The sequence below is a fragment of the Carettochelys insculpta genome, chromosome 3 (assembly GCF_033958435.1).
Source record: "Carettochelys insculpta isolate YL-2023 chromosome 3, ASM3395843v1, whole genome shotgun sequence".
Classification (NCBI taxonomy): domain Eukaryota; kingdom Metazoa; phylum Chordata; order Testudines; family Carettochelyidae; genus Carettochelys; species Carettochelys insculpta.
In genome coordinates this window covers 141,984,863-141,998,280 of record NC_134139.1, presented here as the reverse complement: position 1 = coordinate 141,998,280, position 13,418 = coordinate 141,984,863, and the positions used below count along the sequence as shown (strand labels likewise).

Genomic DNA, 13,418 nt, shown 5'->3' with positions numbered 1-13,418 from the left:
TCTTAAAAAATTGTTTGCTAGTAAATTGTGGTATTGGTGGACTTATACTACAACTTTCAACATATCAGATGTATTTTGTGTTTACTGATACAGTAAAACCCCAGGTTACGCAGGGGTTGCATTCCCCCTCCATAACTCAGATTTTGTGTGACACAGGGGAAGGTTCCCCTCCCTCCTCCTCTGAGCCCCTGGGAGCCTGGAGCCAGGTGCAGCAGCGCCTGGTCACTTTCTAGGCATCCACTCAGCTGGGCCTGGTCAGTTTCCTGGCTCCCCACTTGGAAACCAGGAAACTGAGCAGGTGCTACTGTGCCTGGCTCCCAGCTCTCCAGGGGCTTGGAGAGGAGGGTGGGGCGGGGGGCACATGTTTGGACTTGATTTTGAAATGCATTTCAAATACCCTGAATATAAATACAGAAGAACAGTTGAAAATATTTTTATTTCAAAGCCTAGGTACTTGTCCATCTAATGCTCTTAGTGGTCCATTCCATAAATTAAAAATGCATAATGTAAATAAACATACAATGTAAATGGCCACTCGTCTTAACAGATAAGCCCTTGACATGTCAAGTGTTGCCTAGGTAAGTTTACCTGTATTACTTTAGTCCTTACAATGGAACAAATGCTGTTTACATTTTTCCAAATGTAAGTACTTACAGTTTTTGTTGTGTAGAAAAACTTTTGCCTAGTTACCGTTGCTCTCAGTTGAGCTAGCAAGTGCGCGGAGAATATATACTTTTTCATTTGGACTAGGTTTTTTAAAGTTGAGACACCATTTCGGATTTGCAAAAGCTTGCTTATCTAAAAACCATCTGGAGTGGATGAGTTAATTTGAAAACTTGAAGCACGTGGGATAGATTTTTTTCAAAGGCATTTAAGGCACCTAAAAATGCAGATGGATACTTAATGAGATTTTTCGAAAGTGCTGAAGTAGGTCCAATGCCTAGCTCTCATTGATTTCAGTGGGAATTAGGCACGTAAATTGCTCAGGTGCTTTCGAAAATCTTTTTAGGTTTCTAAAGACCTTTTGGTTTTCTAGTCATCTTGGGTCAGGATTTCAGTATGTCAGATCATTAGCTGTGTTTAATATTGACTCCATTTTAATAAATCAGTTCTAAATTATACTTTTTTGTTAGTTTTAATTGAATTCTAGTATCTGTCCAAATGCAGCTTGACATAAAGTGTGAGTAAGATATTGTCATGTAATAAACAGGAGATAGTGAAAGATGTATTTCTTAAAATAATAAAAATCTGAAAAATTAAGAATCTGAATGTGTGCTTAGACTTATAATTAAATAAATGTGTGTAGTTAGTGTACCCTGCTGGCTAGCAAAAATGAGTACCAACATTAGTATAAAGACCATATTTAGTTGCAAATCAAATGTTTTAATGGTTATATCAACCATTGAGAATGAGTCTTTCTTTTGAAAAGGAACTAAAGGGTACACATATGAAATAAGTTTTGAAATACATTATTTAAATCAGGATTCCCTGCTTCCTTATTTAAATCATGATAATAATCACTTGGATTTACATTGGTCATTCCTGGTTTGTCAGAACTTCAGTGTTCCATTAAAATATTTATATGTTTTAAAAGATATTTGACTATTTCTTACTGTTTTGTTCTAGTAACTATTGACCTATTCTGTGAAACTGTTATTTTGTCATTTTAGGAGACAACACAGACATTACTGGAAGACTTGCATAGTTATCATGAGAATTATTTCCCAGTTTTGAGATGTCTTCATGTTTTCACATCTTCTCTTCCCAAGTACCCATTGGGCAAACAGGTAAAGTACCTTTGTTCCCTGGATCTCTCATATTTCATGGCTTGACATCTTTACAGATTTGAAGTCCATATGCTACTTCATTTTCCCCTCCTCCCTCCATGCTCTTCCTATATACAGTCACATTTTTTTGTTTTTATTATGCATTTGAGGAACAGCACGTTGTTTCTTTACGTCCAAGAGTATGAGGGGCATGGTTAGACAGCAGAAGGGTTGTAGGGAGAAGCAGATGCAAAGAACAGCCATCGCCTCTGGGATGATTTGGCTTTCTTGCGTCTGGATTTTTCATATGTAGTATAGACAACATACATTCCTCCTATCATCAATCAACTAGTTTTCTAACGATAGGATCGCATAAGAATTAATATCCTCCTGTCAGGAACAACCTAGCAGTGATGAGACAGTCCTGGGTACTCATAATATTTAGTTGTGTATTGATTTGTATTTAGAGTTCTGGTATGACCAAACTCAGTTTGTCATACCAAGCAGTTTTGTCCCACATTGTCCTGTTAATGCTTCACAGTATTCCATGATGTGCATTTCCCCCTTGATTCTACAGGTGTTCGATTGTATTGTTACTTGATGTGGATCTTAGCTGCAAATTCACAACAAACATCCTTATGTTTTGGAATTGGAATGTTTGAATCAGGAGTTTTGATTCAGGCTCATTTCTAATCCCTGCATTCCCATCACCTGAATGGATCCTGTTAAGCACATTTTTCCCACATTGTGTTTTGTCGCGCAGAATGGAGGGCCTACTCCCAGGACATAATGAATGCCTTTACCTCAAATTACAGTCAGTGAGTTGAGAGCGCTTTACTCCTCACCGGATTATTCTGTTAGTTGGTCAGTCATTGTTTTGAAAAGTGAATGTAGAACTAACCGATTACTAGTTTTGTAAAACATTTTGTTCCCTTTTTGCATGTACTCATTTACAGATTAGAGAGCTGCACTGTGCATGCTTGGGAAAAATCGTGTGGGAAACAGACGAATATGCCTCAGCTGTTCAGTTAATGAGGTAATCTTTCTATGTTCCATTTTCTTGTCTTGTTTTAGACATGTAGAATACCTTCCACCTGTTTCTCTAGAACTCCTCACTTAGAACTCTGCCGGACAAGTTTTTCAATGAACTACATTACTAATTGATTGAAAATATAATTGACTATTAGTTTAAATTTGCATACCTATTCTTTTCAGTGGAACTGCCAGAAGCTGTCTGAGGCAAGATTCTGATATCTTTCTTCATGCTCATTACTCCCTAAGTATCAGAATTTGGCTTTTGGTAATTTGTTTAAAATATTTGTATAAATGCCGGTGTTCTTTTTTTTAATATTTTATTTATTAGACCTTCATAATTAGATCAATAAAATGATGGAAGCCTTTGGTGATACCCTTTTGTTAACAGTTAAGACATATGATCAGTAATGTGTGCAGTGGTATTGTAGTCATGTTGATACCAGGATACTAGAGTGACAAGGTGAATGAGGTCATAGCGTACCAACTTTTTTAGTGCAATAGATAAGTGTTTTGCTACATTACCCCTCTGCCAGTTCAAGTCAACAGCAGAAAGAGCCAGGTTCAGTATCTTGGGGTTCCTCATAATCTTGGCAGTCACATGATGATAAAACAGAACTGATTCTAGTCAAACTGAACACCACCTTTGGGCACCTGTAAGAGGCAGTGATTCCCTACTGTCAGTTACTGAGCTTACGTATAACGAAAGAAAACTTTTATTAACAGGGAAATGGACCCCAATGTTAATCTGGAAAAACACTTCAACCACAATTTAAAAGCATGTACACTCATCCCTCGCTCTACGAGCACAAGTGCTTCCCAACTTTCTGCTTGTAGGCAGAAACTTGTAAGAGGGACACTAAATGCCTATTAAATTACATGTAAAAGTCTCTGATAGGGTCCTAGGGCTCTGACTCTGGGAAGGAGTGGCAGCAGATGGCGCTGCTTTTGAAAGGTGAGTGAAGCTTGGGTTGGGGAGGGTTAGAGGCAGGGGGTAGTTTGGGGCTGTGAGTGAGAGGGAGGGTTAAAATCTGGTGGCGGGTTAGGTGAGTTGTTCAGGCTGCCGTGGTTTGGAGCTGGAGGGGGTGGAGGTCCAGCTTCAGGGCCGATAAGGAGGTCTGGCTGCTGCGGTCTGGTACAGCGGGGGTTACAGGTGAAGGCGGGGGATACAGGCCATGGGGGGGCGGGGGGCAGGCTGTAGCGGGTACAGGAGGGGGGTCCATGCCGCATGGCCACGGGGGGTACAGGTGGCTGCAGGGGGAGGGTCTGGCCACAGGGGTACAGGCGGCTGCGAGGGGGGTACAGGCCATGGGGGGCAGGGTCTGGCCATTGGGAGAGTACAGGTGGCGGGGGGATCAGGGCCCACCGCGGTATCGGGCTGCGGGGGTGGGGTGTGGTCATCAAGCAGTGGAGGCGGGTGTCTGGGCCCCAGGGCCCGCAGGTTCACGCTGTGGTGGGGGAGGAGGGGTTGTCAGGTGGCTGGGGGGTCTGGCTGCGGGGCCATCATGGACATCGGGTTGCTGCAGTTTGGGGCTGGCGGAGGGGTCAGGCTGCGGGGAGTGCAGACGGCAGTGGGGTGTTACGCTGCGGGGCCAGCAGGGGGTCAGGCTGCAGGGCTGGCGGGGGAGGGGTCAGACTAGTGGGGTTGGAGCTGCGGAAGTGCGGTAAGGCTCGTATAAGTGGGAGAAGTTCACTTGTAGAGTGAACTAAGGTAGGTAAATGTGTCCCTTGTTTAAGCGAGTACTTGTAAATGGAGTACTCGTTTAAAGAGGGATGAGTGTAACTGAAAGTAACTGCCCACCCCATAGTTCATTGGCAGTGTCCTTTGCCTCAGTATCTTGTCTTGTGGTGTGAAAGTCCAGTGAACAAATGGGCCCCTAGAATATCACTCCCAGTGGGTCTGGCAGCCATCGTGGGCCCTAATGTGGGACCCTCAGAAGGAGCAGAGCCTTGTCTGGAAGGTGCAGGGCAAGGGCAGCCACCATCAGCACCACCCAGACCAGGGGTCTGCAGCCTGTGGCTCTGGAGCCACATGAGGCTCCCGACGCTATAATTGCAAAGTGTTTTTTCTTTTTTTTTTTTAAACAAAACCAAAACAAAAAACCCCCTCCTGATTATTTTCCATGAACAACTAAAAGCCCAACAATGAACAGCTCATCTAAATAGCAAATGATACGTGATCTCAAAATGTTGGAGAATTCTCCTTTTAATATGCGCGGAGTATTGTGAGATACGTGTGTGCCTTGTTCTTAAAATAGGGATTACAAAAAGTATGGTTCGACCTTATTTATTAAGGGCTGTCTCTTACTCGCATGCATTGCAGCTCTTGAAGTATTGAGTTTTTTATCAAATTTGAAAAAAATGGCTCTTCTTGCTCTCTTGGTAGCTGACCTCTGACCCTGACCATGGTGCTGGGGTGCCCACCGCAGTACTCACAGCACCACAGAGCGCACAGTACGGCGCTCTGGTGGTGGTTCAAAAGGGGCCAGCGCTCTGGCTGCCAGTGCTGCAGTAGCAACAGGGGCAGGAGCTGGGAGCCCCTGACTCCTTAGAAGCCAGTCTGTAGGGCTGTTGCCACCCTCTCACCCATGTGCGCCCCATCCTTCTGTAGGCCTGGCCATTCCAGTTCCTTCCACTGCATCACATGCACAGTGGTTGTGCTTGGTCACCGAAAACCCAGAGTTCAAAGGTGCTTTCACGTGGGTTCATCTCTCAGACCGAAAGGAGGCAATGGGGAATCAAGCAGTGCCTCTGCTTCTCTTACTTCTGCAACTGTCTCACTGCTGCTGTGTGTGCTGCTGAAGGCCACTTGCTATCACTGGGGCCCTGCATAGGACTGGGATCTTGTGGAGTCCTGTCGGATCTGCTGCCATAATAGGGGGAGCAGGACAAGAGTCGTATTAAAAATTGTCCTGCGCATAGCTCTAATTGTCAACTCTGGCCTGGTTTTCATTGTCACTGCTTGCTGCTTACTGCCACTTCTGTTTTCTTAGGTTGCACCAGTGAGCTCAGTTCTTAGTGACTGGATAATACATTTCATCCTTAAGATAATCCCTACACAATTTGAGTAGCATTGTACTTTCAGTAAAGGTTCCACCAAATTAAGTTTTCATGTTGACTTGGCAGTGTTTTAAAGTAGAAAAAAAAATCAAAGCTAATTTTTGAAAAGAGATGATGTAGTTGCCACTTCACGCTTACAAAGATTTGTGCAAATTTTCTCTGTGATGGCAGGTGGCCAGGTGCAAGTGTCACGAAATGCTCAAATAACAGGATGTCATGTTGCTGCTATCATATTAGAAAGGAGCAGATAGTGACAGAGTTGGGGTAAGGGGAATCCTTTAGGGGCTCTGTACACTTCCATGTATGGAGTTTGGATCTTCTGATGTTGAGCTGTGACATTTCATTTAAAAAAAAATACCATGTCTTGTGAGGGGTACAAGCGTGTCCTTCCACTAGGGTGATGTCATTGTTTCTCTCTCTCTCTCTCTCTCTCTCTCTCTCTCTCTCTCTCTCTCTCTCTCTCTCTCTCTCTCTCTCTATATATATATATATATATATATATATATATATATATATATATATATATATATAATATTGGAGGGCACACAGTTCCTTTGCTGCTACTTGAAAGAGTTGACTGGAACTCCTGTCGTGTCCACAAGTTAGTTTATTTACTGTTAGTTACCGTAGGGATCAAGAACATTGGTAATCATGTCTGGTAGTCAGGAGCCAGGATCTGAAGCCAGGGGTTGGAGCTTGAGGCAGAGTACAAAGTCAAGTGAAGGGCTGAAGCAGGAGTCAGGCTTAGGATGAGCCAGGGGCCAACCCAGAGTGAGAGTAAGAGTTAAACCAGAGGAAAAAGCTGGCACTGGATAGAGTGGAGGAGCAGAGACTCAGAGCAAGAAAAGTGGAAACCAGGAACAGAGGAGGATATGAGACAAGGTGGACAGGAAAAGGCAGCAGCACAGGACACAGGAGTCAGGCCAAGAAGGCAGTGTCCAAAGTGGCATGTGGAGATCCCTCTAGTTGCTTGCACAACTTCTTTTGCTGTATTCTGGGTTAAGTAGTACATCTGAGCCAGTTAGTGGGGCTGGATGACTTGCCCAGTCAGGAACTTCACTGGCACAACCATAGAGGAGCTCCTTTAGCCCCCTTCACTGCTTATTCCAGTTAGCTGCTGGGTGGTGACCCAATGGTGAAACCTACCATCCCTCACAGTTATTGTTAGAGCTGTATAATTTAGAGTAGCTGAAGCCACTTACCTTGAGTTATCTCTGAGCTATGCTGGGTCCCAAAATTCAGAGAGGGTTGATCTATCTTGCCCAGGATGAGATGCCCACATCTGGTATTTGGCTTGCCTGGGAAATGCTGATACAGTATCAGTGTATTATTTGCCATTTCTTCTTTGCCCTCAGATGAGGAAGTACTGACACTGAAGACTGTGACCACATTTGGCTTCCTTAAGCCTTCAGCTGGACTGTTCTAAAACTCCTTTTGGAGTTGCAAGGTCTGTCTCTGTGCTGAGGTCATCTGTGAAGAGTCCTGAAATACACCCTTCCACCTTCAGTGTCAGCCCCAAAGTTCATCTAAACAGACAGCTCCAGCAATGCTATTATGTCCACATCGCTTTTGACCCCACAACCTCCCACAGCATCATTAGAGTTAACAGTTGGTTCCACAAGCGAGAAAGAGGTATCCCGATCTTCTTGTAACCTGTTTGGGGAAAGTGGATGGAAACAAGAAAGCCTTATGTAGGAAACTAAGGAGAAAAAGAGGAGGTGGCATCACTCTCCTCTTTCTCTGTTGCTTGTCATCTCCTTATCATTCTCCCCATTGCACATGGGGCACACTTCTCTTCAACTTGATGTTGTGTATTTGAGTGATTTTTTTTTTTTTTGGTCACCTCAGTGGTGTCCATATACCTCCTGACAGAGTTGATTTTTCCATCTTGTGACCTGAGAGGCCTCAGTCAAAGGTTTTGGCTTCTCTCTGCTGCTTGACTGTACAGAACTGTGTCAATGGTACAGATCCAGATTATGGGATTCCCTTGAAACTGATCAAACATCTTCTTATAATTTTGCTCTTGAGAGCCTTAGTTGTCTTCCCTTGCCAAAAGTTTAATTTGCTTGGAAAGATGCCAGGTCACCTGTACCTTCAGAACTCAAGAGGCTTTTCTTAGTGCTATCAAAACCAGTATTGCACCAATTTTAGCATTGGTTATCACACTGACATTGGACATTGGTGCCAAGAGCTCTCCCAGCCCTGGTTTTGTCTTGGGTACCACTGCATTCCAGGGTACCCATGTTTCAATAAGCACAGGTGTGACCAGCGCCACCAGTTCTTGCTAGTGGCCTCTCTCTCACTTTGTCCTAAAATACTTAATTAGTTTTAGGAAAAACAAAATAAATACTCGAATATGCAGGTCCAAATCCATTTATTAGTGTGAAAAGTGATATTAACAAATATACATGTATCACTTTTCACAGCAGATTTACTCAGCTGTGGCAAGCCTTGGGGACAAATTAAGCCCTTGGATGGAGTATCAGAGGAGACAGCAGGAAGTTGGAGCCTGAGGCCTCCAGCCAGAACCCAAAGCACTGTGGTTGGAGGATGGGCCATTGGAATAAAGTCACAGCCTGAGTCAGCTACCCTGGGAAGATGAGGACCTTATTGACTGCCTGTTTCTTCAGCATTGTGCCCCAAGTGTCTCCAGATAGGGTCAGGGCCCAGCCCTTGCTGCGAATTCCAGCAACAGACGCAAAGACAGTGCATCCAGAAGCAAGAGGAAGGGAGAGGTGCTGTTCTTTCCCGCCTCCCTTGCACAGCCCAGGAGGGTGTGGCCACAAGAAAAGCCCCTCATGGCTGCATAAGAACACATGCCCATATATTTATAACATTGCTGGTTACCGATCCTTCCCACATCTCCCAGTTGGGTGAATGCTAATTAACTCTGTCACACAGCTATTTAGGATCTTAGTAACATGCCATCTATATGGCCTTACTGTGTCTGCTGTTATGGATGAATAGATGCATAGGAATGTTCTTGTTCCTAATATGCTGCTGGTGGTTGCCAGGACATACACTATGGTTCCTTAATTTGCATTACCTGAGGTTAATTGCTCATCTCCCGAGAGAGAAGAGAGTTCTGAATGGAGACAATCCAGGGTTGGCTTCCTAGGGGAAGTGTTGGGGAATATTCAATACCCTTTGCTTAGACCTCTGATTTTTACAATGCATATGGCACAATACAATAAAGATTACTCCAGTTGTGATACCAATCCCAGAATTGATCCATTCAGTCCAGTCTCCACCCATAGAAGTACAGTTAATACCTACTCAACTCTGTTCATTAATCTGGTGAGCAATTGTCCTGCCTTGTTTACTTCATTACTAATTTTTTATCAGGTTTGAATCTTTATATTCCATTAACTGTCTTAAATTTAAATTGAGAGGCAGTATGAAGCTGGAATATTGGTCTGTCAGACAAGAGCAAATATTCTGATTTTTGCAGCAAAAATGGATTAATTTTTAAAACCAGGTACTACGGAATTTGCATATGCCCAATTAACATATGCACCTTTGGATGTAAAAAAGATTTCAGACTACACAATCTGACCACAATAATGCTTTTAGGGTTGGTCACTACATAATATTGGCCATCTCTACAATAGATCTCCTTTTCCTTGGGAGCTTGATTGTCTTAACAGGGGATGGCAACACTGATGACCAGGGCCATAGTTGGTATCCGTCTTCTCACCATGTAGCTGTATGTCTGGCTCAAATACTTCATACCTGCAGCTATATTGATGCCTTTTGTCACAGCAGCAGGCAAAACTGTAAATGAGACATAAGGATTTTGATATGACACAATTCTTTGTTCAATAATACAGGTCAAAATTAGAGTACAGTATCGTAGTATCACTATATTTCTGATTTGCCCAGTTCTTTTTGACAGGAATTTAAACATTTGACTCTTCTCATCCAGTGGTTTTAAGAACATTTTGAGCAATATCAGTTTAACAGCTCATTCTTGGTGACCCTTGGTCTGTGACCCAACTCCAGTTCCACTGATTAATTTTGAGGTCCATTAAACAGTCTGCCTCTTTCATGCATATTTTCTGCTGTAAATCTTCTCTTGCTTGATTTTTTTTTTTTTTTTAAATCTGTTATAGCACTGGATTGACAGCCTTTGTCCTGTCCCTGTAAAACACAATTAATTTGTCTTTTAAGCTTTTCAATGTCCCTTTGATTCCAAATTAACGTTCCATTTCCAAATAACCCCTACACAGTTTTATGGTCTCCAAAGGATCAGTTCCATGGCTTTTTTTGGTTTTTGTTTTGTTTTGTTTTTCTCCCTCTAGGGGAACATAATTGGTGGTTGGCATAGATTTCCAAATTTGTAATATCCTGTACCCATTGTTGATAACCAGTGACCTTATCTACAGGGAGTACTGAAAAGAAAGGTCCCTTTGGTGCCTTTCCAATAAGTGAGTTTACCAATGTGCCACTTGACGGCTCTAATACAACAAGAACATACATAAGGTGAACTGCATTGATTAATAGCCCTGGTATATGTGCAGCCGCCTTCCTTCCCTCCCACCCACAGATAGAGGCAAAAGATCTTTTTTCAGTTTACATATTGGGTCAGCTGGGGGCCCCCAGAGTGGCAACTGCCTGGAGTGGTATGTAGGACTCAGCTGATCTGCCACCCTCTGATTTCCTTCTTACCACCAGTGACAGCAAAAACAGCGAGAAGTCCTGTGGCACCTTACAGACTAACAGATATTTGGGAGCATAAGCTTTTTTGGGCAAAGGCCTGCTTCTTTAGATTGCACCTGACAAAGCAGGACTTTGCCCATGAAAGCTTGTGCTCCAAAGTGTAAGGTGCCACAGGACGACTTGTTGTTTTTTTGTGGATACAGGCTAAGATGGCTAACCCTCTGATGCTCGCCAGTGCCACTCGTTGGAGCACTTACTCCCTTACTCTGCAAGACAACCCTACTTGTTTCTCCCCTTTTCTTTGTTTATAGGTAGTTAGCTGTTATTGTTAAGACTTAGCAAATTGATAGTTATAGTTGTGGGTTCCCCTCCTCCACCTTTTGTTCATTTTTTATTCTCTGTTTGTGTTTTCCACTCAGGCATGTAGTAGGGGTCTAAGAACTGCGTCACTTGTGTCAAACCTATGCCCAGAGGGGACCAGCATATGGCTTATCTCAAGTGCTTAGGTGCAGGGCGCCTAATAGACAAGTGCAATATTTGTATGAGTTTCAAGCCCAGGACTAAGTGGGTGAGAGATCAGTGCTTAAAACTCCTACTTATGGAGTCGGCATTTCAAGCATCAATGCCAGACCAGGCACCATTGTCTTCAGCACACTGGCCTCAGTGCAGGGTGCACCAGTTTTGGTGCAGGACGCATCAGCATCTTGGAGAGAAGGCCCTACGGAACACTGGCACCGATCTGCAGTTTGAAAGGCAAACTCCTTGGTTTGGCACTGTTTGCTGTTCCCAATGTCACACAAGAAGGCCATGTCATGCAAGGGGCTGGTTTCTGGTCAAGATCAGCAGACACCATTCCTTGTTGCACCTCTCAACAGGTCACCTTAAGGACAGCATGACATCCCCAGCATCATTGACTTCAGCTCTGAGTGTGTGGCCATCAAGTCCAGTGTCATTGGACTCTCACGGTGGGAGGTCCTGGTCCTTTCTTCTACACTGGACACTTTTGAGGAGGCAAGGGATCTCATTCAAATGATGGAGCCTGCAGGACAGGCCCTGGCATCAGCCCGGACACCGATCAGGGGGCATTGTTCAACCTTGCCACTGGCCCAATCCCCAGCATTGCTCATGGCACAGCCCCTGCTTCTGGCACCCACGCTCTTGGCACTGCTCCAGCAACTTATGCTGACACAGGCTCCAGTGTGACACTGGCAAGCCAACACCACTGCAGCATTGCTTCCTGTCTCCTGAACAGGTAATGTCATTCTTCTTGGAGCATATGGAGCCCTTCTGTAGATCAACTCAGCTCTTCGTCACAGTGGCTGACAGGATGAAACTCCTGGTGTCTTCTCAAAGGCTTTTGTCTTGGATTACTACCTGTACCTGTACTTGCTATGAGTGGCTGCAGGTTGTACCTCCACAGATACCGACTGCCCAGTCAGCAGCAGAAGCACCCTTTCTAGCACAAGACCCTATCCAGGATATATGCAGAGCTGCAGTGTGTTACGGTACTCACCTTCATGACCCACTGTGCCATCACCCAGCAAACCAAAAATAACTCTGCCTGGGGGTCATGGAATCATAGGGCTTGAAGAGACCTCAGGATGTCATCTGGTCCAACCCCTGCTTCAAGCAGGATCAACCCCCCACTAAGTCATCCCAGCCAGGACCTTGTCAAGCTGGGACTTAAAAACCTCGAGGGATGGAGAATCCACCACCTCTCTAGGCAACACATTCCAATGCTTCACCACCCTCCTGGTGAAGTAGTTTTTCCTAATATCTAACCTACACCTCTCTCTCTTCAACTTCAGACCATTACTCCTTGTTCTGCCGTCTGACACCACTGAGAACAGTTTCTCACCCTCCTTTTTAGAGCTCCCCTTCAGGAAGTTGAAGGCTGCTATTAAATCACCCCTAAGTCTTCTCTTCTGTAAACTAAACAAGCCCAAATCCCTCAGCCTATCCTCATAGGTCTTGTGCTCCAGCCCCTTAATCATTTTTCTTGCCCTCTGCTGAACCTGCTCCAGTACATCCACATCCTTTTTATACTGGAGGGCCCAAAACTGAATATAATATTCCAGATGTGGCCTCATCAGTGCCGAGTAGAGGGGAACAACTACTTCTCTAGATCTGCTCAAAATGTTCCTCCTAATGCACCATAGTATGCTATTAGCCTTCTTGGCTACAAGGGCACACTGTTTACTTATATCCAGCCTTTCATCCACCATAACCCCTACGTTCCTTTCCGTTGTCCTGCTGCTGAGCCAGTTGGTCCCCAGCCTGTAACAATGCTTGGGATTCTTCCGCTCCAGGTGCAAGACTCTACACTTCTTGTTGAACCACATCAGATTTCTTTTGACCCAGTCCTCCAATTTATCCAGGTCACTCTGGATTGTCTCTCTACCCTCCAACATATCTACCTCTCCCCCTAGTTTTGTGTCATCTGCAAACTTGCTGAGGGTGCAATCCAGTCTGTCATCCAGGTCATTAATAAAGATGTTGAACGACAACGGCCCCAGAACCGAGCCTTGCGGCACTCTGCTTGAAACCGACCACCCTCCAGATATTGAGCCATTCACCACTACCCGTTGGGCCCGACCGTCAAGCCAGCTTTCTATCCATCTTATAGTCCAAGGATCCAATCTATATTTCCTTTACTTATGGGCAAGAATGTTGTGGGAGACTGTATCAAAAGGTTTTTTGAAGTCAAGGTATATCACGTCCACAGAGCCTGTTACCTTGTCATAGAAGCTAATCAGATTGGTCAGGCAGGACTTGCCCCGGTGAATCCATGTTGGCTACTTTTGATCACTTTCCCCTCTTCCCAGTGCTCCAAAATGGATTCCTCGAGGATCCCCTCCATTATTTTCCCAGGGATTGAGGTAAGGCTGACTGGTCTATAGT

The 13,418-nt window shown here is 44.4% G+C and overlaps 1 protein-coding gene across 4 annotated transcripts in view; it reads left to right on the top strand.

The window, feature by feature from the left end:
- Positions 1 to 13,418, top strand: part of ORC3 (origin recognition complex subunit 3) — a 96,108-nt gene that overhangs the window by 46,859 nt on the left and 35,831 nt on the right. For all 4 annotated transcript variants that reach the window (XM_074990901.1, XM_074990899.1, XM_074990898.1 and 1 more), the window contains 2 exons: positions 1,671 to 1,787; positions 2,723 to 2,802. In XM_074990901.1, coding sequence (XP_074847002.1) covers positions 1,671 to 1,787; positions 2,723 to 2,802 — 197 coding nt within the window. The remainder of the gene's footprint in view (positions 1 to 1,670; positions 1,788 to 2,722; positions 2,803 to 13,418) is intronic.